Source organism: Balaenoptera physalus, assembly GCF_965194825.1.
Source record: "Balaenoptera physalus genome assembly, chromosome: 5".
In the NCBI taxonomy this organism is placed as follows: Eukaryota; Metazoa; Chordata; class Mammalia; order Artiodactyla; family Balaenopteridae; genus Balaenoptera; species Balaenoptera physalus.
The window spans coordinates 59,913,132-59,938,381 of record NC_138884.1 but is presented as its reverse complement, the minus strand read 5'-3'; the positions used below and the strand labels follow the sequence as shown (position 1 = coordinate 59,938,381).

The 25,250-nt window shown below is 36.2% G+C and overlaps 1 protein-coding gene and 1 long non-coding RNA gene across 11 annotated transcripts in view; one reads left to right on the top strand and one right to left on the bottom strand.

The window, feature by feature from the left end:
• MTHFD2L (methylenetetrahydrofolate dehydrogenase (NADP+ dependent) 2 like) overlaps window positions 1-25,250 on the top strand; it is a 141,352-nt gene that overhangs the window by 49,167 nt on the left and 66,935 nt on the right. For all 10 annotated transcript variants that reach the window (XR_014264274.1, XR_014264275.1, XR_014264276.1 and 7 more), the window contains one exon: window positions 18,648-18,740. Coding sequence is in view for 6 of the 10 variants with exons in the window: in XM_082463873.1 (XP_082319999.1) it covers window positions 18,648-18,740 (93 nt within the window). In the remaining 4 variants the exon portion in view is untranslated. The remainder of the gene's footprint in view (window positions 1-18,647; window positions 18,741-25,250) is intronic.
• Window positions 6,002-25,250, bottom strand: part of LOC309661892 — a 157,769-nt gene continuing 138,520 nt past the window's right edge. Inside the window, exon 3 of the long non-coding RNA XR_014264343.1 lies at window positions 6,002-6,967. This is a non-coding gene — a long non-coding RNA (uncharacterized lncRNA). The remainder of the gene's footprint in view (window positions 6,968-25,250) is intronic.

Here is a 25,250-nt window from a genome sequence, read left to right as displayed (position 1 = left end):
AAGTTGATAGATATCTGTATACCCATACACACCATGCCCCTAAAACACACCACCAATGTACAGATATAAGTTTGGGTGGTTTTTTTTACCATTATTAACCTTGGTGAACTCCAGTTTCCTGATCTCAAATTTTCAAATACAGTTGACTGTTGAACAACACGGGTTTGAACTGCGCAAGTCCACATATACATAGATTTTTTTTTTTCACTAAATACATACTACAGTACTATATAATATGTGGTTAGTTGAATGAATGGATGTGGAATCATAAATCCAGGGGCTGACTGTAAAGTTACAGGTGGATTTTCGACTGTGCAGAGGGTGGGTGTCCCAAACCTCCGCGTTGTTCAAGTGTCAACTGTACTAATTTTATGATCTTGGTTGATGTAATGCATATGAGATATTTTTTTAAGCCACAAAGCCCTAAGGAAAAAGAAGCCCAATGATAACATATCACTTATCTAAAATGATAAATTATTAGAGTTTGAATTGTTTTTTCCTGCCTGGACTTAAGGACTTAAATATTGCAACAAATCAAAATGTGTATGTGGATCATAGTAAACTAGGGCCTAATAGTGACTCAAAGTAACTTTAAAAAGCCTTAGTTTTGAAGAGCTCTTTGAAAGGCCAAATCTGGTAGTATCAACATAGTTTTCATGGTAACCATCTACAAAGTTGCATCTCTAGCTTAACTATTCACTTCTAACTTAATCTGTTAATGCTCATCTATCTCTTAGGGTATAACAAAGATATTGATCCATATTTACCTTTATTTAATAGTTTCTGTTAAGCAAGGTAAAACAACCAGGAAAGTTTACCTAGGTGTACCATTTTTGTTGGAAGATTTTGACCAAGAGCCAAAATAGGCAGTTTTTTCTTCATTTTCAACATATTATATTCTTATCTCATCAGTAACATAACAAGCAGCATTATGCAGCTCTATTAATTGCACAGCACTTTCTCATGAGCTATCTTATTTCGTTCTCAATAATTCTGGAATATACTCATATTCACATTTTGCAGCTAAAGGAAATGAGCTTTAGAGACTTCAGTGACTTACCCAAGGCCATTCAAGGAAGTGGTGTACAAAGCTCGGAGCTGGGTGCTGACTGTCTGGTTAGGAGGATAGACTTGAAGTCAGACCCCTCCCCTGCCAAGCCCGGTATCCTTGGATAAGTCATTTAATCTGTGTAAGTCTCCACTTCCCTCATTTGTAAAGTGCAGATAATATTAATATCTCCTTCATTGGGTTATTATGAAAATTGAATGAGACTTGAATGTAAAGCAGTCTTCACAGTGCCTGACACAGTAAGTTAAGTAAGCCCTTGGTACCTGTGAACTGTGACCATTACTGTTATTTCCATTATTATGCTTAAATTAATAATCTGTGGCCATACTAACTAAAACGTTTAGAATAACATAATCCAAGGTCAATGATGTATTTTTCACCTTCATTTGAAATTTTATTTTCTTTTTCTGGTAGGTTTTATATTTGCTTTTATTTGGATCAAATCTAGTCTTTGTTGTAATAATTTGCATAAACATAGAATTTATAAAGTTAATAAAATATTAGATTATAAATATGACATCGTAATATTCCAAATTATACTTTACATTGCACTTTTTCTTGTGGATATTAATATATTGTGTGCTATTTTCTTGATAAATTTCAATTTTGAATTATTTGTCTATAAAATACCTAAGTCTAAGAAAGTTAATTTACCTCTTATTTATTTATGCAATTTTATTTTTATTTATTTATTTATTTATTTATTTATTTATTTATTTATTTATTTATGGCTGTGTTGGGTCTTCGTCTCTGTGCGAGGGCTCTCTCCATTGGCAGCAAGCGGGGGCCACTCTTCATCGCGGTGCGCGGGCCTCTCACTGTCGCGGCCTCTCTTGTTGCAGAGCACAGGCTCCAGACGCGCAGGCTCAGTAGTTGTGGCTCACGGGCCTAGTTGCTCCGCGGCATGTGGGATCTTCCCAGACCAGGGCTCGAACCCGCGTCCCCTGCATTGGCAGGCAGACTCCCAACCACTGCGCCACCAGGGAAGCCCCTATTTATGCAATTTTAAATTAGATATTCCTATGTCATAAAACACATTTACTTTATAAATATTTTATACTTTGTGTTACAAAATATTTTCACTTGAATGCATGTTAGAAATTGAATAAAATTGGAATTAGATATAGTACTGGTTACTTTAACGCCAGGTGGTTAAATTTACATTTATTATAGTGGCATCCAGGTGCCATTACAATTACGGTATCCAAAAGGTAATAAATTGTATTAAAAATGATGTTGGATAGTTCGCAACATGGGTGGTGTTTATTAATCGCATGCATATTTAATAGGAGTATGGTGACATATATGATTAATATAATGAATTGTTGAGAGCTGCTTACTGAAGATTTGCAGTCTGTGGGAAAGTTAATATTTCAAATGTCCACGTCTGCTAGAGCAATAACGATGTGCAGTGACTACATGTGCATTGTTAGCTAACGGAGATAATGAAGGAGGATTAACTGGGCAAATTCATATCTATAGCACTTGTTCTGATGACACTGAGAATGTTGAGCGTTCGGCTCACACGGTACTTCTTTGCCAGAAAAGACTCAGAGCCCTAATGATTCATTTGTGTCTTAAAGCCAAAGATAATTGCACTAGAAGATAAATGGCGATACTGTAATTTAGCTTGATTAATATGTGTCTACACGGGGCTGGCTTTTAGTCTTGATTATTTAGGACATGGATCCCGGCTGTTTTGTGAGAAAGAGCTTCTTTTAATTCTTCAAGGGCTTGAAATATTTAGAGGACTGAGAATGTGCTAAAATCTCGAGGTAAAGAATTAGTTCTGATACTCAACACAGCAGGATGCTGCAGGGAGATAACCTTCTGCTGAGGACATGTCATCACAGGAGGCTTTAAAGATGACATGACATGCAAGCCACTATGTACTTTATAGAGAGTGAGAGATAGTTCCTGTCTTCCAAGAGCTTATAGTCTTGGTGGTGGTAGGGTGGGGGGACAGGGTACAGAGGGGGCATGATATGCAAGTATGGGTGATTGAAATGATAAATATTTAGTGGCACAAAATAAAATTCAGCATCCCTAAGAAAGCATTCAATTTGCTAAGGGAAGCCCTTGGTTAATTGAGGAAACATAAAGAGATTGACAGTGGAGTCTCTTCTCATGAGCCCCACTACTTGTTAAGATGTTTGAATATCATTGTGATCACCTATAATTCACTGGTATTCTTTTAACGTCTTTGTATCTAGTAACCTACCCAGGTAAGTTAACCTTCCAGTATTCAGAATGAAAACTGAATACTATTGGCTTTAGCAAAATGTCTTTATGTTTAGCTTACCCTGATGGAGTAAAACAGAGTTCTCCAATTTCTCTGAAACAGTTGTTTTTTTTTTTTTAATTAATTTATTTTTATTTTTGGCTGTGTTGGGTCTTCGTTTCTGTGTGCGGGCTTTCTCTAGTTGCGGCGAGCGGGGGCCACTCTTCATCGCGGCCTCTCTTGTTGTGGAGCACAGGCTCCAGACGCGCAGGCTCAGTAGTTGTGGCTCACGGGCCTAGTTGCTCTGCGGCATGTGGGATCCTCCCAGACCAGGGCTCGAACCCGTGTCCCCTGCATTGGCAGGCAGATTCTCAACCACTGCGCCACCAGGGAAGCCCCTCTGAAACTTTTTTTTTTTTTTTCCTTTAAGATAACAAAGTGCCATAATGACCAGGCATTATGTGTATTAATTATAACCAAAGGAATATATAGTCTGATTTTATTTCAAATTCTTTTAGAGTAAATTCCTTTCTGCCTATTTTATATTCTTACATAGGGCATGTCGTCTAAATAGAGCCCCCTAAATGGCCACAACATGCTTCTCCTTTTAGCTAAAAGGTTGGGGTACTATTGCAGTGGCATTGGTTGCTGGGACTTTTTAAAAGAGCATTTTGGAAGAGTCAGCAGCTAGCTGATTTTGCTTAGAGTCCTTTGGGATACTCTTGACTTCATTCAGGTAATAGGCATTCAGTACGTATCCTCTGTGAAACACTGGGGTGGGGGTGTGGTACAGGGGTGAAAAAGACTTGCCCCCCTGTTTCCAGAAGATGACAGACTGCATCTTCAGGACACTGTGTTTCTCAAAGCACAGCTTCCACATTGGTGTTCAGCTTTTGCACTCAAGCTGCCCACCTGCTGCAACTTGTATATATCAGGTATTTTTCATTCAAGGGGACATCCTATCTAAATGGAAAACCACAAGATATTTTGTCAGTGTGATGCCTTTCCTTTGTGAAAATTGGCTCCAGTTGTGAAAATGAACATTGTTGCCAGCCTGGGAGCATTCTCTCTCACCTACAGGAGGGGCCTTCAGGTAGTAACACAGGAATGGATGTCCCAGGCAGTGCAGTGTGATATGAGTGGTTATGTGTGATTAAGCTCAACCCAGTGCCAGGTTGGACCAGGTGCTCTCAAGTTTCAAAGAGAGGAGCCAGAAAGGAACACCCAGGAGAGAGGAGTCGCGCAAAGCAATCACGCCTCCCGGATGGAGAATCTTAGTCTTGTTGCCAGTGGAATGGAGTGGGACTTTTGCTGCCGCTGTGGAATGAACCATTGTCAAACGGGGGCAGGGGGACGGCAGGCATTTATAGTCTTTGCTCCTCCCATTCCACTACTCCTAAGGTAGAAGTACTCGTGGTAAGATATTGGGGATATTATGTTTTATGACGCCTCTGTGTTGACTAAACTTTACTGGATTACAGCTTTGAGTTTGCATAGTGGAAAGCAATAGAAAAGAACAAATGCTTGTTGTAGTCTCATTTTCTAAGTTGAATAGTAGGAGTACTGTTTCATTTTCCACATCTCTGAAATTCAGCCAGCTAGTATCTGGACAGCACTGTACTTGGAAAAATGTCACATATTCTCCCATCAGGCAGCTGGAACTATTAGTTGCCCTGTTGAAAATAACATTAAACACTATTTAAAATATAAAGTGAAGTCCAAATCTTTTTATTTTCCCTTTCATTTTCCCTCTTTCCTCATGTCCTCAAAGTACCAGGCTTTTTTTTTTTTTTCATAATTATCAGCACAAAGCATCCCTTTTCTGATGTCTATAAGCCCGATTATTCAAAGCATCACTTGTAAGGATATTCATTTCTGCTCCACCAGCCTTTTCAGCCATTCATCCCATCGAGTTCCCCCTGGTACCTTATGCTGAAGCTTCATAGAACTGCACATGGTTCCCCAAACACACCATCTCTTCCAGGCCTCCTTTCCATTACATACCCTGTTCCCTCTGCAGGGAATGCTGTTTCCCATCACTCGCCTGCTTTCCTCTCACCTGCAGCCCATCTTTCAAGATGTGCACCAAATCTAACTTTTACATGTTATATGTGCTGCCATCACAATACTAATCCTGTTGCATATTGATTGTCTACCTGGTCCCCTTTTCTACACACACATAGTAAATATGAACTGCTCAATGACAAATATTTTGTCTTAGGCTTTCTGTATCTCTGAAATTTAGCACAGGGCTTGGCATATAATAATGCAACTAGTCAGTGAATCAATAACAGTTTATTTAGTGTTTCCTGTGTGCCTGTATTGTAGAAAATAAGACTGCAGGCTAGGGATTTAAAATAAAATACTGCCATTTATGGAAAAATAAAATCCCTATATAGTGGGGAGGAGGGAACAGAAGTAGCTAGGTACTTACTATAAACTAACTCCTTCATATTTTAACATTATAGGCATTTATATAAAAGTATAACTTATGACTCCCCTTCACCCAAGAATCAGATCACAGGAGAGGAGAATGCCTCGTGACCATCAGGAAGGGGAGAGGAGACCTAAGGATACTGGGAAGGGAAGGAAAGTTATTGCTGACAGCATTAATTGAAAGAGGTCACAGCATTTTTCCAGTAAAACATTTAAAATCTATCATTTTGTTTAGACTTTTTTTTTTTTTCTAGAGCTGCTGACATGTAGCTGCAAAGGAGGAGAGCTTTCTATAATAAAAAGCTTGGTTGTAGGAAGGAATGGATGATTTCTAACTACAGTTATACATGAATGTTATACCTTTTTATGCCTATCTTTTGTACTATTGCAATGGAATGTTTTTATTGTCTACCTTCTGTCACTACTCTTCACTTCAAACTAAAAAATCCCACCTCACAGACAAAAATAAAAATATATTCTATTTGAAGTTATTAAAAATTTCTAAAATCTCTAGAAGAAAAAAGTTCACTCTGTACAAAATAAATAATTCATACCATAATGGTAAATGATGATTTGATGATTTAAAAAAAATCAAGTCAATGCCAAGCAGTGTTATTATACATATGTAGTAAGTACATCAGATAGAACTTCCTCAAGTAGGCTTCTCTTAAAATCTCTCCCACCCCCTCACACACACCACCATAGACACATTGAAGAACTTTTCATTCACAACATTTATCAGTTTGTGATTGTCATTTATTTGTGTCATTATCTGATTAATTTTCATCATACTCACTATTAACTCCACAAGAGCGAAAACCATATCTCTTTATCTTCCCATTTTATTTCCAGCATCTAACATAATAGCTCTCCAAAAAGTCTTTGTTCAGTAAATGAATGAATAAATTCTCTTTATTTGTAGACCAAGAGTATCATGAAAGTTTTTTTCTTTTTTAATTAATTAATTTATTTTTATTTTTGGCTGTGTTGGGTCTTTGTTTCTGTGAGAGGGCTTTCTCTAGTTGCGGCAAGCGGGGGCCACTCTTCATCGCGGTGCGTGGGCTTCTCACTATCATGGCTTCTCTTATTGCGGAGCACAGGCTCCAGACACGTACGCTCAGTAGTTGTGGCTCACGGGCCTAGTTGCTCCGTGGCATGTGGGATCTTCCCAGACGAGAGCTCGAACCCGTGTCCCCTGCATTGGCAGGCAGATTCTCAACCACTGCGCCACCAGGGAAGCCCTCATGAAAGCTGTATTCTTAGGAGCACGGATGTACCACAGGATTTTAAATGGTTCTGAGGCCAGCCAAAAAGGCCAAAAAGTGGGAGGTGGCCCAATTTCTGGAAATCTCCACCCCTTCCCTGAAATAGTTGGAATAATCCTCCCACTCATTAGCCTATGAAATTACCCGGGCCATAAAAACTAACCACCCCATATTTCGGGGCCTCTCACCTCCTGAGATGGCCCACACCCTGCGGAGTGTGTTTCTCTAAATGGGTGTAGTTTTTTTTTTAAGGGACAAAAATTAGTCAAATAAGTCTGGGAAATCTGGGTTAAACAAAATCAAACGTATATCTTGACTGTGACTATAGTAATATAATATAACCTTTAATATAGTAAGTACTGTGAATCTCTGAGAGGGTAAAAGTCTTTAGTATTTGACCCTGGAAGTTGTTTTTATCCCCCCTCAAACTATTATGTATATATATACATATATATACACACACACACACACACATATATATATGTGTGTGTGTGTATATATATTTGTATTTATAGTTGTCATATTTGTATCTATATATTTGCTAAATTTGTACTAATATACCCCAGAGGTCTAGCCTTTTTCCACACAGAGAATGAATTCAGAACCTTGAGAATACTTATTTAGCCTTAGTCTATGGTCTTTTAAGCAAGTTTGCAGAATAAGACTTTGTAATAAGATTCCTGAGTTTCTTTTCATCTGTTAATCTTGGAAAGAAGAAAATAACTCTAAAAATTATATAAAGCTTTAACAAATAGACCTCATACATACATCTCCCAGCCAAAACAACTAGAAAGGAAAGGGCAATACTTTGGCTCATGCCCCTTATCCCATGACTGAGCTGACTACCTCATTTTGGCTAAGATTTGGGAGGGTCTGATTGCTTTAAAATTTAGTTCATTATGTATATATATATATATATATATATATATATATATATATATATATATATATATATATACACATACATAAAATCTGTTTCACAGTCAGGAATACTACCATCAACCCTGACCTGGCAGTTTGGTACCATGAGGAATTTGGTCACCTGGGAATTGATTCATGTGGATGATTTAACACATTTTATCCCTATTAATAGGAGAATAATCCTAGAAATATAAGACTCCAAAGACAAGATTTTCATTTATAACTGGCAACTTGTTCACACCATAGTTGCAGTCTTGATGGGTGAAGATTGACTGCTGGAGCAGGAGAGCCTAGTGTTAATGAGAATAGGCTCTCTATCATATTGCCCGAGTGCACACTCTGTTCCTGCATTTCCCTAGAACTCAGTGTTCAGTTCATATAAGCTATTATAGTGCATTTATTCTAAAAAGTATTTAAGGTGGTCCACAACAATATATGAAGCACAGTGTAAATGAGAAATAGTTAAGAAAAAGGGGAAGCAAGGCCTGGAACTAAAATGGAGCCAAGAATAAAGCTACTATTAAAACTAGGCATATCATTAAATCTTCATGGATATTTTCCCCTGCCAAGAACACTGAGTATGTGTTTGGTGCATTTATTTAATTGAGTCTAAACTATACTTCCTGTGATAGGGTTACTAATTTCATCCTGTGAGCTTTTAGGCAGGAAAAAAAGATGACTAGTTACCCAAGTAAGTATCTTTAGGATTAAAAATAAACACATGCTACAAAACAGAAATAGAGTCACGGATGTAGAAAACAAACTTATGGTTACCAGGGGATAAGGTGGGGAGGGATAAATTGGGAGATTGGGACTGACATATACACACTACTATGTATAAAATAGATAACTAGTAAGAACCTGCTAGCACAGGGAACTCTACTCAGTAGTCTATAATGGCCTATATGGGAAAAGAATCTAAAAAAAAAGAGTAGGTATATGTATATGTATAATTGATTCACTTTGCTGTACACCTGAAACTATAACTACAACTTTGTAAATCAACTACACTCCAATAAAGATTTAAAAAAAGAAACACATGCTCAGGATAAATAAAACATTTTCTGATATTAAGACCAAAAAATATTTTCTCCTAAAATTACTTATAAGCAGGGAACTATGTAATGGACTGAGTAATATTTATAACATGCTTTTTAATTTAATGAAATGGCCATATTTTATAGGGCTGTTTCTTTTATTGTTTAGCATAGATCAAAGCTACCATTGACATGCATTTCTCTGATCTCACTTGGACGTTTCTTCTCATTCTCAGTTTTTGAGTCATTCTCTTCTTCCCAAATTCTAAACCAGTGTTTCTCAAACTTAGCTGTCCACTGTAATCATCTGGGGGCTTTAAAAAAATGTAACCACCTAAGCCCAACACAGAACAATCATATCAGAGCCTTCATGAGTTGGATCTGAGTATCAGTATTTTTTAGGAAGCTCCATAGAAGAATGTAATGCAGTGAGGGTAACTGAGGAAGACTACTCAAAGCATGGGAATGAGCCCAGGGCTTCACTTCCTGTTCCAGAGTCATTCCCTAGTCAATCTTTTCCGGCTTCATAGCTTTAAATACCGCCTGTGTCACCTCTTACTCTGGACCCATATAACCACTGTCCACTTGACAACTCCACTTGGATGGTCAGTAGGCATCTTAAAATTACCATATACAAACCCTCACTCTTAATTTTACTCCCTTAGTCTTCTGTCTTAGTAAATGGTGCCATCAATTCACCCAGTTGCTCAGGCCATCCTTGACTTCTCTCTCTCACACCCCATGTCTTATCCATTAACAGTGTGTGTCAAATATACCCATGATCTCACCATCTTCACTAATAAGACCTTAGTTCAGACACCCGTTATCTCACACTATAAAATTTACAAAACAGTTTCCCGCCTCCACCCTTGTCCCATCTCCCGCGTGCAGTCTCTTTTCTAACTGGTGTGTCTCAATCATCTGTGGCTTCCCATAACACTCAAAACAATAAAACACCAGAGTAACATCCAAATTCCTTACTACGATATGCAAGATCTTACGTGATCCTATCTGGGCTGCCTCTCCTTACTCATTTGTTACCATTCTTACCTTCATCACTGCCCTCCAAGCCACACCTGCATTTTGCTTTCCTAGAACATGTCATACATGCTCACGTGTCAGGATCTTTGCCCTTGGTTTCCCTTCGGCCTAGAATGCTCTTTTTGGAAGTTATTTACATAATTATTTCCTCACTTCCTTCTGGTTTCTGTTCAAATGTTACCTCCCCAGGCTGTCCCTGGCCACCTTAACAAAGTAGCACCTATGCTATTACTCTGTTTACTTACTCTGTGCTTTTTTCTTCATAGCACTTATTTCTATGCAAACTTTTTATTATATATGTATTTGCTCATTTATATATTGTCTATGTTAAATGAATGAGTCCATGATTTCAGTTCAATAATTTTTGGCTGAAACCAGGGGCAGATCTTTTAACTACCTAGAGACAATGGTGGTCAAGATTCAGTAAGTCCTTCCTAATACTCTTTCTCACAAAAGAGATAGATTGAGATGTTTAAAAGGAGTGAAATTGAAACGGTATTTGAGTAACTAAACGTGAAACCATATTCCTTAGTTGTAATCCACCTAGTGACCCAAGATGTTTGGAAGGTAACTGAAAGACTGATAAACAGCAAATCAAACCAGCCAGGTCTTGACCAGATACCAGATTAAAGTCTGGCCCATTTTAAGCATGAAAAGAAGGCTTAGATCTGAGTACTCTAACTATATCTAAAGTTATTTAAACAAAGAAAAAAACGCTGAAGTTGAAACAGAAAACTTATAGTAGATGGAATTCAGGAGCCAAGAGAGTACAGTATTGTTTTAAGATCTGGGGAAATTAGCTCTTGATTATTTTACAAGAGGTAAAAATTAAAGCTGAAAATGTCCTTTTTGTGTTAGAGACACATGTGTTTTCTGTCAGATGCTGTCTTATTAGTACGACCAGTGTGTTCCAGGTGAGATCTAAAGGCAGACTTTATCCCTAAGGAAAAAGAAGTGTCATCCAAGATCCCACACTGGCCTCCTGAAAGAGTCAGGATGATAATCCCAGAAATGCTATTCTGCTGACCAAAGTGAAAACATAGTGTTTCTCAGCTCTGATTTTACAACTGTGAACTCCAGTGGTTCCTTTCCTTTCTGCTCAGGGCGGAGGCTGTGTAGTGAAGTGACTAGGAGCTTGGCCACTAGAGCTGAACTAAATAAATTTGAATTCTGACTCATATAGTTTTATGACCTTGGACAAATTAATGGGCTTTTTGTATTTTCTCGGTTTTCTCATTTATAAAAATGTAAATAATATTAGTTTCTACCTCATAAAAAATATGCTTACAGTATTTGGTGAAGATTGTATGAGTTAATACGTGTAAAGTACTAGAACAGTGCTAGACGTGTAGTAAATTCTTATATAAGAGCTATTTTCATCACATATGTTTTGGCTCTGTGCATTTTGTTTTTTGTTTGTCTGTTTTATGCTTAAAGATGTAATTGCAGCTTATGGAGAGAGAAAGAAATACATGTTCAAATTCAGAATCTTTAGGCCTCTGGAGGCATTTGTCCAAAAACAGAACTCAGGCTTCTCTTATCCATCTAGTGCTATTCTGTTGACAAATACTGAGTTTTCCTTCTTGCGATTTCCCTGGTGATTTTCCCTTTAAAACAGACCATGGTATGAGTTAATATACTGGGAATGACTCATTTTTCCCTTAAAAAGTGACAAAGCAAAACCCTACATGTGAGATTCTAGCTCCTGTTGGATTTGCCATTTGGCTTCATCTGCTGATACAGGCACAAGCAAGTATGTATTTGAAGATTTGCCTCATGGAAAAGGAAGATGAGACTTGTCCTGCGTTGCTGTGGAAGATAGATCTAGGATCCTGGTAAAATTTTCAAAAAGGGAGACTTTAGCTCTTGTAAGAAAGAACTTTCTAACAGTTTGGGCGAAATAATATGCCTATAATTATTTTTATAGAAAATGATTTATCAGTTAGAAAGGATAGGAAAAGCATAAGGGAACTGAAGCAGAAGCAAACCAAATTCCTAATCACATCAAGAATCTCTCTCTTAGACCTTTAAGTGCCCCTGTGCTGTTCTTAGCTAGAGTAGACAATGGTTCTCTGTGCCAACACTGTAACTTATACCTCCTTTTAGTGTGGAATTATCACACTGTATTATAATTCTGATTCACAGATGTGTTTTCCATATGAGAGGAGAGAATTGTGTGTCTCCATCACTTGGCATGGTCTTGGGATTATTTCTTGATTGTCGAGTAAATGAATGTAGGGAATGGCTGGAAATGTCTGACAAAAGTAAATTCCTCATTTAGGTAATTTTAACAAAAAAATGATACTCTAAAATGAATCATATTGTGTTGTTTGTCTTAGCATTTTTAAATAGAAAATATTAATTTCCTCAAATTTTAATTGCCAACAACTGTTTGCTACAATCTGCAATTTTGCATAAATTACAGAGGTAATGATAGCCTAGAAAACTGTGCAGGTGGCTCCCAGTGAACAAGTCTTGATTGACTGTGGACTTTTATATAGTGAGAAGCATATCTTGCCCAGCAGCTAATTATTAAGTTCTAACTGAACTCTATGATTCTGGGAGATAGGTTCTAAGACTTTTATTCTTATTATATCTTACAAACATGATGAAAAGCACTGGGCACAATGAAGTTGCTTAATACTTCTTATAAAACATTTTTTTTAACATCTTTATCAGAGTATAATTGCTTTACAATGGTGTGTTAGTTTCTGCTTTATAACAAAGTGAATCAGCTATACATATACATATATCCCCATATCTCCTTCCTCTTGTGTCTCCCTCCCATCCTCCCTATCCCACCCCTGTAGGTGGTCACAAAGCATTTTTATCTGGGTTTGTGTGATAGAAAAATTAAGCCTGAGCCCAGGCTCTTATCATACTCACAATATGAGGATAAAACTGAGTGAGGGAAAAAGTCATCTGAGGGTCAGAGATATGCATCATTTTATGGAGTAGCTGCTGTAACCTGTTGGTTCTGATTACCCTAGGGAAAAATTTGAGACGCTAGAAATGACTAGGTGCAGCAAGCCATAGGATTCATTGAACAAAAGTAATTGTAACCAGAATTGAAAAGAGAAATGACAAGAATTTTCACAACGCCAAGTAAGACAGGTTAAATAAGAGTATAGTTAGGATATCTAGTTCTCAGAACCAGGAACAGGTATCAAGGGGCAAAGGCAGAAGTGTCTGAGGCATTATTTGAACACATTTGCTCTTAACTCCCTTGGTTCAACTCTCTTTTGCTATCATCATCCAGTTTAATGAATAGCAGGCTAAAAACCTTCCCATTGTTTGATAGCACAATAGTCAGAAACTGATCAATCAAGTCTAAATAAGACTTTGATATTGCCATGGGTATTCCTAGCCAAACTCACTTAGGAGTAAAAACAATTTAACTAGATATTATTATTGAAGGAGTGGAGTTATCTAAAGATCTTTCCATGCTGATTGAAATTCATCTCAATATTTTTTCTTTTGCTTGAAGCTTTACAGATTGTTAATTATATGTGTATATAACTCACTGGATTATGTATCGCTCAGTTCCTTGATGAAGTCATCAGTAATGATGAAGTGGGAGGTTTTGGTTTTAATTTTGTTTTTTTTGTTTGTTTTTTTTTTATATTTATTTTTGGCTGTGTTGGGTCTTCGTTTACTGTGCAAGGGCTTTCTCCAGTTGCGGCGAGCGGGGGCCACTCTTCATCGCGGTGCGCGGGCCTCTCTCTGTCGCGGCCTCTCTTGTTGCGGAGCACAGGCTCCAGAGGCGCAGGCTCAGTAGTTGTGGCTCACGGGCTTAGTTGCTCTGTGGCATGTGGGATCTTCCCAGACCAGGGCTCGAACCCGTGTCCCCTGCATTGGCAGGCAGATTCTTAACCACTGCGCCACCAGGGAAGCCCTTAATTTTGGTTTTTGCAGGGATTTGGGAGGCTCTCATTTGGAGCAAGAGAATGCTTGAGTGGGCTGCTTATGAATGTATAAGGGGAACCTTCTAAATGTAGGAGAACTGTATTAAGATAGAGATGGGAGGATGCTTCATAATTTTGGTGGCTTGGGATGGTTCTAAACATATACTCTACATTTGTTGATTGTTTATAGCAAGTGAAAGAAAGAGAAAAAACAAGGGGAACTCATAGACTTTTACTCTAAGTAACTGGGCAGAAGGTGGTACCATTACCTGAAATGAAAACGACTGCTGTATCAAGTACAAAGAGTTCCCTCTCATTGTTCTTCCTATTCAAATATTTCCTGGTTTTCTCTTTTATTTTTCCATATTAACTTTAGAATAAAATTATATTCATCTAGAAAAAAGCAAAATACCATTTTTATTGTAGTTGTATTAAATGTGTAATGAATATAGGGGGAACTGTCATCTTTATGATGTTGAATCCTATTCAAGAATATGGTTTGTCTTAAAACCATGACTAGTTCCTCAGTCTTACTTAAATCTTTTGGTGTTGTTCTAGAGATTTTCTTTTACCATATAGATTTTACACATTTTTTGTTAAGTTTACTTCTGAGTATTTTATTTTTGTCTTGCTATTATAATGGGGTCTTTTCTTTCATTATATCTTCTTACATGTTGTTGTATATGATAGTACTTATATCAACTTTAAAAATAAAATAGCCAGTTACCATACCCACAAGATGAGTTTATTTGGGAATAGCCAGACGAATTACAATTTGGGAAATGCAAGCTATGGTGGACCGTAGGCAAATCCAGAGAACAAAGGAGGGGAGGTTACTTTTATAGAGAAAAGGGGGTAGTTTGGAAGGACTGTTCTAAACAAAAGTTTACTGGAGGAAAGTAAGAGTTCAGGGTGGCAATGGCTTCTCATTGGCTGGGCTGTTGCTGGGCAAGGAAAATCTTCCTTCCTGAAATAGAAGACTTCCTCTTGTTTGGTAAAGCAAGGTACAGTTCTTCCCACGGGGCATGAAAATAGAGGCGAGTGCATGCAAACGATGGAAAGTGATAGTAGTGAGAACACCTTCTACAGGCCCTCTCAACTCTAATTTTAGTTGAGGTTTTCTTTAATTTTCACATTTATTTCTATATATTCATTTTTACTTGGCTTATTTATTGAATTCTCTCCTTGCTTATAATGTTACAGTTTTTAGGCTTAGTTATTATAAACATTTTAACATTTATGTTTATTAATTTTTTTCTAATATCTTTTGTTTATTTTATTGTTCTTTATCTAACATTTTAAGTTAAATGATTGATTCACTCATTTTTTAATTTCTATTTTATTTATATAATAACTTAAGTCTGTGAATTTTCCTCTAAGCTTTGCTTTATTTATATCTGATAGGATCTAATCTGTAGTATTTTTATTATAAATGTTTCTAGAAATTCTGCAATGTTGTTTTGTGTTTTCCTTTTGACCCAAGGATTGTTCAAAATAGTATTAAAAATTTTTTCCAATGGAAGCGTTTCTCAATTTCTGATTTTGTCAATACTTATAACTTTATTGATTTGTGATCAGAGAAAATATCTATAGTTTATCTAGCTATCTACTTTTTGGTATTAATTACTTTTTTTGTTGTTGCCAAAGTCATATCATTAAAAATATATTCTTTGGGCACCTGAAAGGAAAATATATGATCTACTTTCAGAGTTTAATGTATTGTAGTCAGATATATATCATTAATTATGTTGCTTATATTTTCTATACCTTTGATCTGTAATGGATTGAGAAAGGTTAATTGAATTCAACAAATTCAATGTGTTTCTATTTCTCCGTGTATCTCCTGTAATTTCTGCTTTATGAACTGATTTCTTTTTTATTTGTTACTTATATATTTATCATTGTCGTGTCTTCATTTAAATCACACCTTTGCATTATAATGTGTACCTTTTTATCCTGTTTGATAAATTTGCTGAATTTCTCCTTATTTGATAATAAGAGCATCATTTTTTTTTTTGATTAGTCATTTTCCTGTTATATGTTTGCCCACCTTTTATTTTCAACATTTCTGAACAGCTTTGTTTCAGATGTGTTTTATATAAAGTATAGAACTAGACTTTACTTTGTGAGTCAATTTTAATATATTATTCTTTTAATAGATAACAGAAAAATTTATATTTATTATTATGGTAAATATATACAGTCTGAAATGTCATATTATCTTCTGTTATTTTTACGTTTTTGTTTTCTTTTTATATTTTTTCTTTTTTGTATATAGTTGTTTTATTATTTAGGAAGATTTAGGAAGTTAATAATTATAACTTTATACAGTACTCTTAGTTCTCTATTTCTTTATGTGGTATCTATTGATACTCTATTAGAAGAAATGATTAAATGTTTCCTTTTCCTTCTGTGATTCCATTTCTTTTGTCTCCTACCTGATATTTGCCAATAAAAATTATATTTGTAGTGTGTTTACCTTATACTTTTAAATATTCTCATATTTCTATTATTTGATTGGTCAGCTTTAAATTATATCTGTTCATTCTAGTCATTGAATATAAGGCAATCAGCAAACTTTCTCATTTTTGTCCTTCCTATTCTAATTTTGTTAGTTGCACCAATTCTACCTAATCAGAGCAAATAACATTTAACATTTTGTCTATCACGCCAATCCTCACACTTTTTTGCCTTAATTTTGTTATTAAATATATTCAAAACACTCCAATAGTCCTTTTGCCAGTTTCCTCAGATATATTTTGATTCATTAAAGTTCATCTTTTAGCACATTCCTCTGGAAAAACTCATGGGAACAATATTTCCTGTGTTCTTACAATTTCAAAATTGTTGGCAAACTTTAATCTTGGAAGACAATTTGACTGGATATGAAATCCTTGCTCCCAGTTTCTTTACATGGGTTTCTTGTAGGTATTACTCTGCTGTTTTCTGGAATTGAATGTAAAAATCTGAATTTTTGCCTGGTTGCTCATAGGATTCTTTTTTTAGTCTTTAAAATCCAGCAACTTTACTGATATGGGTCTCACTGTTGACTATTATAGGTCAATTTGTATGGACTCAAGTCTTTTTTCCCCATTTTGTATGACTCTAAGTTCTTATTTTTAAAGTGTTTGGCATAGTGTTTGGTCATAATGTTCAACTTTTCCATAACAACATTTTTCTGTTGAGTTTATTACTTTGTTGTTAAATTAAAAATTTTCTTTGTTTTTTTTTTCCTTGGGTCTGCCACTTTTAAAATGTATCCTTTTATTTACTTAAAATTTTGCATATAGTAAAATTTACTCTTTTTTGGTGTATAGTTCCATGACTTTAGACAAATGCATACAGTCATGTAACTACCACTAGAATCAAAATTCCCCTGGGCTGATTCTTATATAGTATCCTTTTATTGATGCTGTGTAAAATCCTTTTTAAAATTACTTATCGTGGAATGAGCTGGGTTTTCTTGGATCTCTTTGCAGGGTGCTTCTGTTAGGGTTTGGGGAGGACATGCTGAGCAGCCTTCAGATTCTTCCTTCACCACTTTCACAGAGTCAAACTACTTCCTGTTTGAATGGCTCCTCTGAGTCTTTGTGTTACTACCTACTGTGAACTATGCTAGGTCCAAGAGGGCTTCTTCTGCCCTTATTCCCACATTTTCTGCTACAAATAAGAGAGATATATATTGCATTTTATGTGTCCCCTTCACCTTCAGGAAGTATATTTTTGTAGTCATTTCCAGAGATCTGCCACTGCTGGCCATCTTGTTATTCTCTGAACTTCTTTCTGCCTTTCTCCCTGTGTGGTATCTACTAACTCTGCTGATCCTGGGTAACTCTTCCATGTTTTTGGAGTCTGTGTACAATATGTCTTCTAGTTTTGCTAAAAATTGTGCAGTTTTTATTGTTGTCATTAACTGTGTAGCATTTGCATGTTATCTGGGAGGAGAAGAGAGACAATACTGTCTCACACGGCCCTGTTCTTACTGGAAGTCCTTCCTTTGACTTCCCTCATCACTGCCTTTCCCTCATTCCCCTTCCTTGGCTCACACATTAAGCACTGGAATCCCTCATACTGCTAACCTCTCTTATTCCTACATCTCTTAATTAAAGCATGTATGAATACTTCCTGTTATATCCTAGACCTCGTCATCATTTTCTAAACATATAATTTCAGTTAGTCCATTTTTTCCTGCTATCCTTTTGGCTTGGAATGCTCTTCTATTCTTTCCCTGATTAGTATACTCTTGTTCATACTTTATGACCTAAAAATGTATATTAACTCCTTCAGGAAACCTTCCTTGACACCTCCTCAGGATGAGGCAGAATTATTTCTCACCTGTGCTTCCACAGTACATTGTGCCATTTTTAGTGCACTTATTTTGTTGTTTTCAATATTTACATATTATCAAGCCAGTGAGTATCCCCTGCATCTATGTATTGACCTGTCAATACAGAACTTTCAAATCCTGGGTTTCTAGGACTCTACTTACAACTCTCCTATGATGGTCAGCACATACCTTCATTTATCTCATTTGATTTTCCACTGTTCAATTGAGGGGTACAGTATTTTGAGTCATCTAGGTTTCCTTATCTAGCTTTTGCTTGCTAAGTGATTTGATAATTTCAAAGCAATTTTCCTATTCTTAGGATGTAACTGGAACTCCTCTAGAATTGGAGCATTCCCAAATTAAAAAAACAAAAAAACAAAAAACAAACCTCAATAATCATTAATGGAAGTTATTCTGCATTCCAGGTGATGCAACTGTGACAATAGCTCACAGATATACTCCCAAAGAACAACTGAAGATCCATACTCTGCTGGCAGATGTTATCGTAGTAGCTGCAGGTAAGTCTTTAGTGGCTGTTATTTGGTGAAATGTCATCAGCAGACTAATTCCTGCCCTAATTGCTGACATGTCTATAAGAACAGCTTCTTGGGAGACTTAGGTATATGTAGGACTGACTTCCATTCTGTCTCTTGGCAATCATCATATTGGTCCATTATGCCTATGTTAGCATTCATCACTTCATTGTGGAAAACCAAAACAGCCTTTGGAATGACAGATTAAGCACAAGAATAAATGTGTACTTTGACAATTACTTTGACAGACATGATTGGTTCTAAACATGAATAAGTTATGGGGAGACTGATAGGAAATGCTGTTGAAAGAGTAGCCAGGGCTAGCTCACATAGGACCTTGTAGACCCTGTAAGGACTTTCATATAAGCCAAAGGTGGCTGTGAGCAGGAGACTGACATGATCTGTCTTATGTTTTTAAAATATTATTCATACTGTGTCAAGGGGAATTGAGTGTAGAAGAGCAGGAGTAGAAACAGAGAGAACAGTTATTGCACTTCTATTTAATGGATCTAGGTTTTTCCTTAATTTGTTTTATAATCAAACATACAAAGTAATTCTACCCGTCATTTCTATCTTTACTCTTGCCACATAGCATTTCTACATTGCAGACAATTGTGACTCTTTTTGTTTTATCCAAGACTTGAATGGGAGCATTTTTCATTTTGTTTATCAATTAGATGTTATTGGTAATTTCTAGGCTTTACACTTGATTTGCTGAGTATTTACAAACTATGAAGGGAAGGTAAAAGTTCCAGAAGAAATTGAGTTTGATGAAGAGAATAATAATAGTTTAAATTAGTTTCAACCAAGATTAATTCACTTTTTATTATAATATAGGCCCTTCTCTGAAAGTCAGAATATATATGTGATGATTCCAGGTGGAGTAATTTGCCTCTTCATAGAGTAAAAATAGAAATATTCCCTTTTCAAGAAGACACCAGTAAACTGGTAAAGCTAAGCACATTTCCCGTTTTTCTGAGAAATTATATTCAGAGGATATCAAGTGCAAATTTTTGAACTGGGTTGACATAAGTAAGACATCAGATGTTTAGACAGGCAATACAGTTTTTCAGACCACAGGTCAACACTAAGTAAAATACTGCTGCAGCAGCTGATATATTCACAGAAGACAAATATTGGGTTGGCCAGAAAGTTCATTACGGCAAAGCCTAACGAACTTTTGGCAAACCCAATGTTATGTTGACTTCTTTCTATTTATTTATTTATTTATTATTATTGTATTATTATTTTTTTAATGTTTATTTATTTATTTATTTTCTTATTAGTCATCCATTTTATACACATCAGTGTATACATGTCAATCCCAATCGCCCAATTCATCACACCTCCACCCCCACCCCCCTGCCGCTTTCCCCCCTTGGTGTCCATACGTTTGTTCTCTACATCTGTGTCTCAATTTCTGCCCTGCAAACCAGTTCATCTTTACCATTTTCTAGGTTCCACATATATGTGTTAAATGACCTGACTTCGTTCCTTTTTAGGGCGGAGTAATATTCCATTGTATATATATACCACATCTTCATCCATTCGTCTCTTGATGGGCATTTAGGTTGCTTCCATGACCAGGCTATTGTAAATAGTGCTACAATGAACATTGGGGTGCATGTGTCTTTTTTAATTATGGTTTTCTCTGGGTGTATGCCCAGTAGTGGGATTGCTGGGTCATACAGTAGTTCTATTTTTAGTTCTTTAAGGAACCTCCATACTGTTCTCCATAGTGGCTGTATCAATTTACATTCCCACCAACAGTGCAGGAGGGTTCCCTTTTCTCCACACCCTCCCCAGCATTTGTTGTTTGTAGACTTTCTGATGATGCCTTTCTAACTGGTGTGAGGTGATACCTCACTGTAGTTTTGATTTGCATTTCTCTAATAATTAGTGATGTTGAGCAGCTTTTCGTGTGCTTCTTGGCCATCTGTACATCTTCTTTGGAGAAATGTCTATTTAGGTCTTCTGCCCATTTTTGGATTGGGTTGTTTGTTTCTTTAATATTGAGCTGCATGAGCTGTTTATATATTTTGGAGATTAATCCTTTGTCCGTTGATTCGTTTGCAAATATTTTCTCCCATTCTGAGGGTTGTCTATTCGTCTTGTTTATGGTTTCCTTTGCTTCGCAAAAGCTTTGAAGTTTCATTAGGTCCCATTTGTTTATTTTTGTTTTTATTTCCATTACTCTAGGAGGTGGATCCAAAAAGATCTTGCTGTGATTTATGTCAAAGAGTGTTCTTCCTATGTTTTCCTCTAAGAGTTTTATAGTGTCCAGTCTTACATTTAGGTCTCTAATCCATTTTGAGTTTATTTTTATGTATGGTGTTAGGGAGTGTTCTAATTTCATTCTTTTACATGTAGCCATCTAGTTTTCCCTGCACCACTTATTGAAGAGACTGTCTTTTCTCCATTGTATATCCTTGCCTCCTTTGTCATAGATTAGTTGACCATAGGTGCGTGGGTTTATCTCTGGGCTTTCTATCTTGTTCCATTGATGTATGTTTGTGTTTTTGTGCCAGTACCATATTGTCTTGATTACTGTAGCTTTGTAGTATAGTCTGAAGTCAGGGAGTCTGATTCCTCCAGCTCTGTTTTTTTCCCTCAAGACTGCTTTGGCTATTCGGGGTCTTTTGTGTCTCCATACAAATTTTAAGATTTTTTGTTCTAGTTCTGTAAAAAATGCCATTGATAATTTGATAGTGATTGCATTGAATCTGTAGATTGCTTTGGGTAGTATAGTCATTTTCACAATATTGATTCTTCCAATCTAAGCACATGTTATATCTCTCCATCTGTTTGTATCATCTTTAATTTCTTTCATCAGTTTCTTATAGTTTTCTGCATACAGGTCTTTTGTCTCCCTAGGTAGGTTTATTCCTAGGTATTTTATTTTTTTTGTTGCAATGGTAAATGTGAGTGTTTCCTTAATTTCGCTTTCAGATTTTTCATCATTAGTGTATAGGAATGCAAGAGATTTCTGTGCATTAATTTTGTATCCTGCAACTTTACCAAATTCATTAATTAGCTCTAGTAGTTTTCTGGTGGTATTTTTAGGATTCTCTATGTATAGTATCATGTCATCTGCAAACAGTGACAGTTTTACTTCTTCTTTTCCAATTTGTATTCCTTTTAATTTCTTTTTCTTCTCTGATTGCTGTGGCTAGGACTTCCAAAACTATGTTGAATAATAGTGGTGAGAGTGGACATCCTTGTCTTCTTCCTGATCTTAGAGAAAATGCTTTCAGTTTTTCACCATTGAGAATGATGTTTGATGTGGGCTTGTCGTATATGGCCTTTATTATGTTGAGGTAGATTCCCTCTATGCCCACTTTCTGGAGAGTTTTTATCATAAATGGGTGTTGAATTTTGTCAAAAGCTTTTTCTGCATCTATTGAGATGATCCTATGGTTTTTCTCCTTCAATTTGTTAATATTGTGTATCACATTGATTGATTTGCATATATTGAAGAATCCTTGCATCCCTGGGATAAATCCCACTTGATCATGGTGTATGATCCTTTTAATGTGTTGTTGGATTCTGTTTGCTAGTATTTTGTTTAGGATTTTTGCATCTATATTCATGAGTGATATTGGTTTGTAATTTTCTTTTTTTGTAGTATCTTTGTCTGGTTTTGGTATCAGGGTGATGGTGGCCTCATAGAATGAGTTTGGGAGTGTTCCTTCCTCTGCAATTGTTTGGAAGAGTTTGAGAAGGATGGGTGTTAACTCTTCTCTACATTTCTGATAGAATTCACCTGTGTAGCCATCTGGTCCTGGAGTTTTCTTTGTTGGAAGATTTTTAATCACAGTTTCAATTTCATTACTTGTGATTGGTCTGTTCATATTTTCTATTTCTTCCTGGTTCACTCTTGGAAGGTTATACCATTCTACGAATTTGTCCATTTCTTCCAGGTTGTCCATTTTATTTCCATAGAGTGCTTGTAGCAGTCTCTTAGGATGCTTTGTATTTCTGCGGTGTCTGTTGTAACTTCTCCTTTTTCATTTCTAATTTTATTGATTTGAGTCCTCTCCCTCTTTTTCTTGATGAGTCTGACTAATGGTTTATCAATTTTGTTTATCTTCTCAAAGAATCAGCTTTTAGTTTTATTGATCTTTGCTATTGTTTTCTTTGTTTGTAGTTCAGTTATTTCTGCTCTGATCTTTATGATTTCTTTCCTTCTGGTAACTTTGGATTTTGTTTGTTCTTCTTTCTCTAGATCCTTTAGGTGTAACGTTAGATTGTTTATTGAGATTTTTCTTGTTTCTTGAGGTAGGCTTGTATAGTTATAAACTTCCCTCTTAGAACTGCTTTTGCTGCATCCCATAGGTTTGGGATCGTTGTGTTTTCATTGTCATTTGTCTCTAGGTATTTTTTGATTTCCTGTTTGATTTCTTTAGTGATCTCTTGGTTATTTAGTAACGTATTGTTTAGCCTCCATGTGTTTGTGTTTTTTACGTTTTTTTCCGTGTAATTCATTTCTAATCTCATAGCGTAGTGGTCAGAAAAGATGCTTGATATGATTTCAATTTTCTTAAATTTACTGAGGCTTGATTTGTGACCCAAGATGTGATCTATCCTGGAGAATGTTCTGTGTGCACTTGAGAGAATGTGTAATCTGCTGTTTTTGGATGGAATGTCCTATAAATATCAATTAAATCTATCTGGTCTACTGTGTCATTTAAAGCTTGTGTTTCCTTATTAATTTTCTGTTTGGATGATCTGTCCATTGGTGTAAGTGAGGTGTTAAAGTCCCCCACTATTATTGTGTTACTGTCAATTTCCTCTTTTAGAGCTGTTAGCAGTTGCCTTATGTGTTGAGGTGCTCCTATTTTGGGTGCATATATATTTATAATTGTTATATCTTCTTCTTGGATTGATCCCTTGATCATTATGTAGTGTCCTTCCTTGTCTCCTGTACCATTCTTTATTTGAAAGTCTATTTTATCTTATATGAGTATTGCTACTCCAGCTTTCTTTTGATTTCCATTTGCATGGAATATCTTTTTCCATCCCCTCACTTGCAGTCTGTATGTGTCCCTAGGTCTGAAGTGGGTCTGTTGTAGACAACATATATATGGGTCTTGTTTTTGTATCCATTCAGCGAGTCTGTGTCTTTTGGTTGGAGCATTTAATCCATTCACGTTTAAGGTAATTATTGATATGTATGTTCCTATGACCATTTTCTTAATTGTCTTGGGTTTGTTTTTGTAGGTCCTTTTCTTCTCTTGTGTTTCCCACTTAGAGAAGTTTCTTTAGCATTTGTTGTAGAGCTGGTTTGGTGGTGCTGAATTCTCTTAGCTTTTGCTTGTCTCTAAAGCTTTTGATTTCTCCATCGAATATAAATGAGATCCTTGCTGGGTAGAGTAATCTTGGTTGTAGGTTCTTCCCTTTCATCACTTTAAGTATATCATGCCACTCCCTTCTGGCTTGTAGAGTTTCTTCTGAGAAATCAGCTGTTAACCTTATGGGAGTTCCGTTATATGTTATTTTTCGTTTTTCCCTTGCTGCTTTCAATAATTTTTCTCTGTCTTTATTTTTGCCAGTATTTTTACTATGTGTCTCAGCATGTTTCTCCTTGGGTTTATCCTGTATGGGACTCTCTGTGCTTCCTGGACTTGGGTGGCTCTTTCCTTTCCCATATTAGGGAAGTTTTTGACTATAATCTCTTCAAATATTTTCTCAGGTCCTTCCTCTGTCTCTTCTCCTTCTGGGACCCCTATAATGCGAATGTTGTTGCGTTTAATGTTGTCCCAGAGGTCTCTTAGGCTGTCTTCATTTCTTTTCATTCTTTTTTCTTTATTCTGTTCCTCAGCAGTGAATTCTGCCATTCTGTCTTCCAGGTCACTTATCCGTTCTTCTGCCTCAGTTTTTCTGCTATTGATTCCTTCTAGTGTAGTTTTCATTTCAGTTATTGTATTTTTCATCTCTGTTTGTTCTTTAATTCTTTTAGATCTTTTTTAAACATTTCTTGCATCTTCTCAATCTTTGCCTCCATTCTTTTTCCTAAGTGCTGGTTCATCTTCACTATCGTTATTCTGAATTCTTTTTCTGGAAGATTGCCTATGTCCATTTCATTTAGTTGTTTTTCTGGGGTTTTATCTTGTTCCTTCATCTGATACATAGCCCTCTGCCTTTTCATCTTGTCTATCTTTCTGTGAATGTGGTTTTTGTTCCACAGGCTGCAGGATTGTAGTACTTCTTGCTTCTGCTGTCTACCCTCTGCTGAATTCTTTTTAGAAACACTTGGATTCACACACCAGTCTCAGGATTTGGTGAGTAGAGAGGAATTTGAGTGGTCATCCTTGTTTTTCTCTAACTTTAGACAGAATGAAATTTACACTGTCTTTAAAAGGTGCTACTTGACTTCAGTGTTACCAACTTGTAAAGACTATTTCACAATTGACCTTAGTTCCCATTTATCAATTTTAACGTTGAATGAATATTTTCTTTTAGTGGGGAAAAATCCCTCAGTGTACATTCATGCTC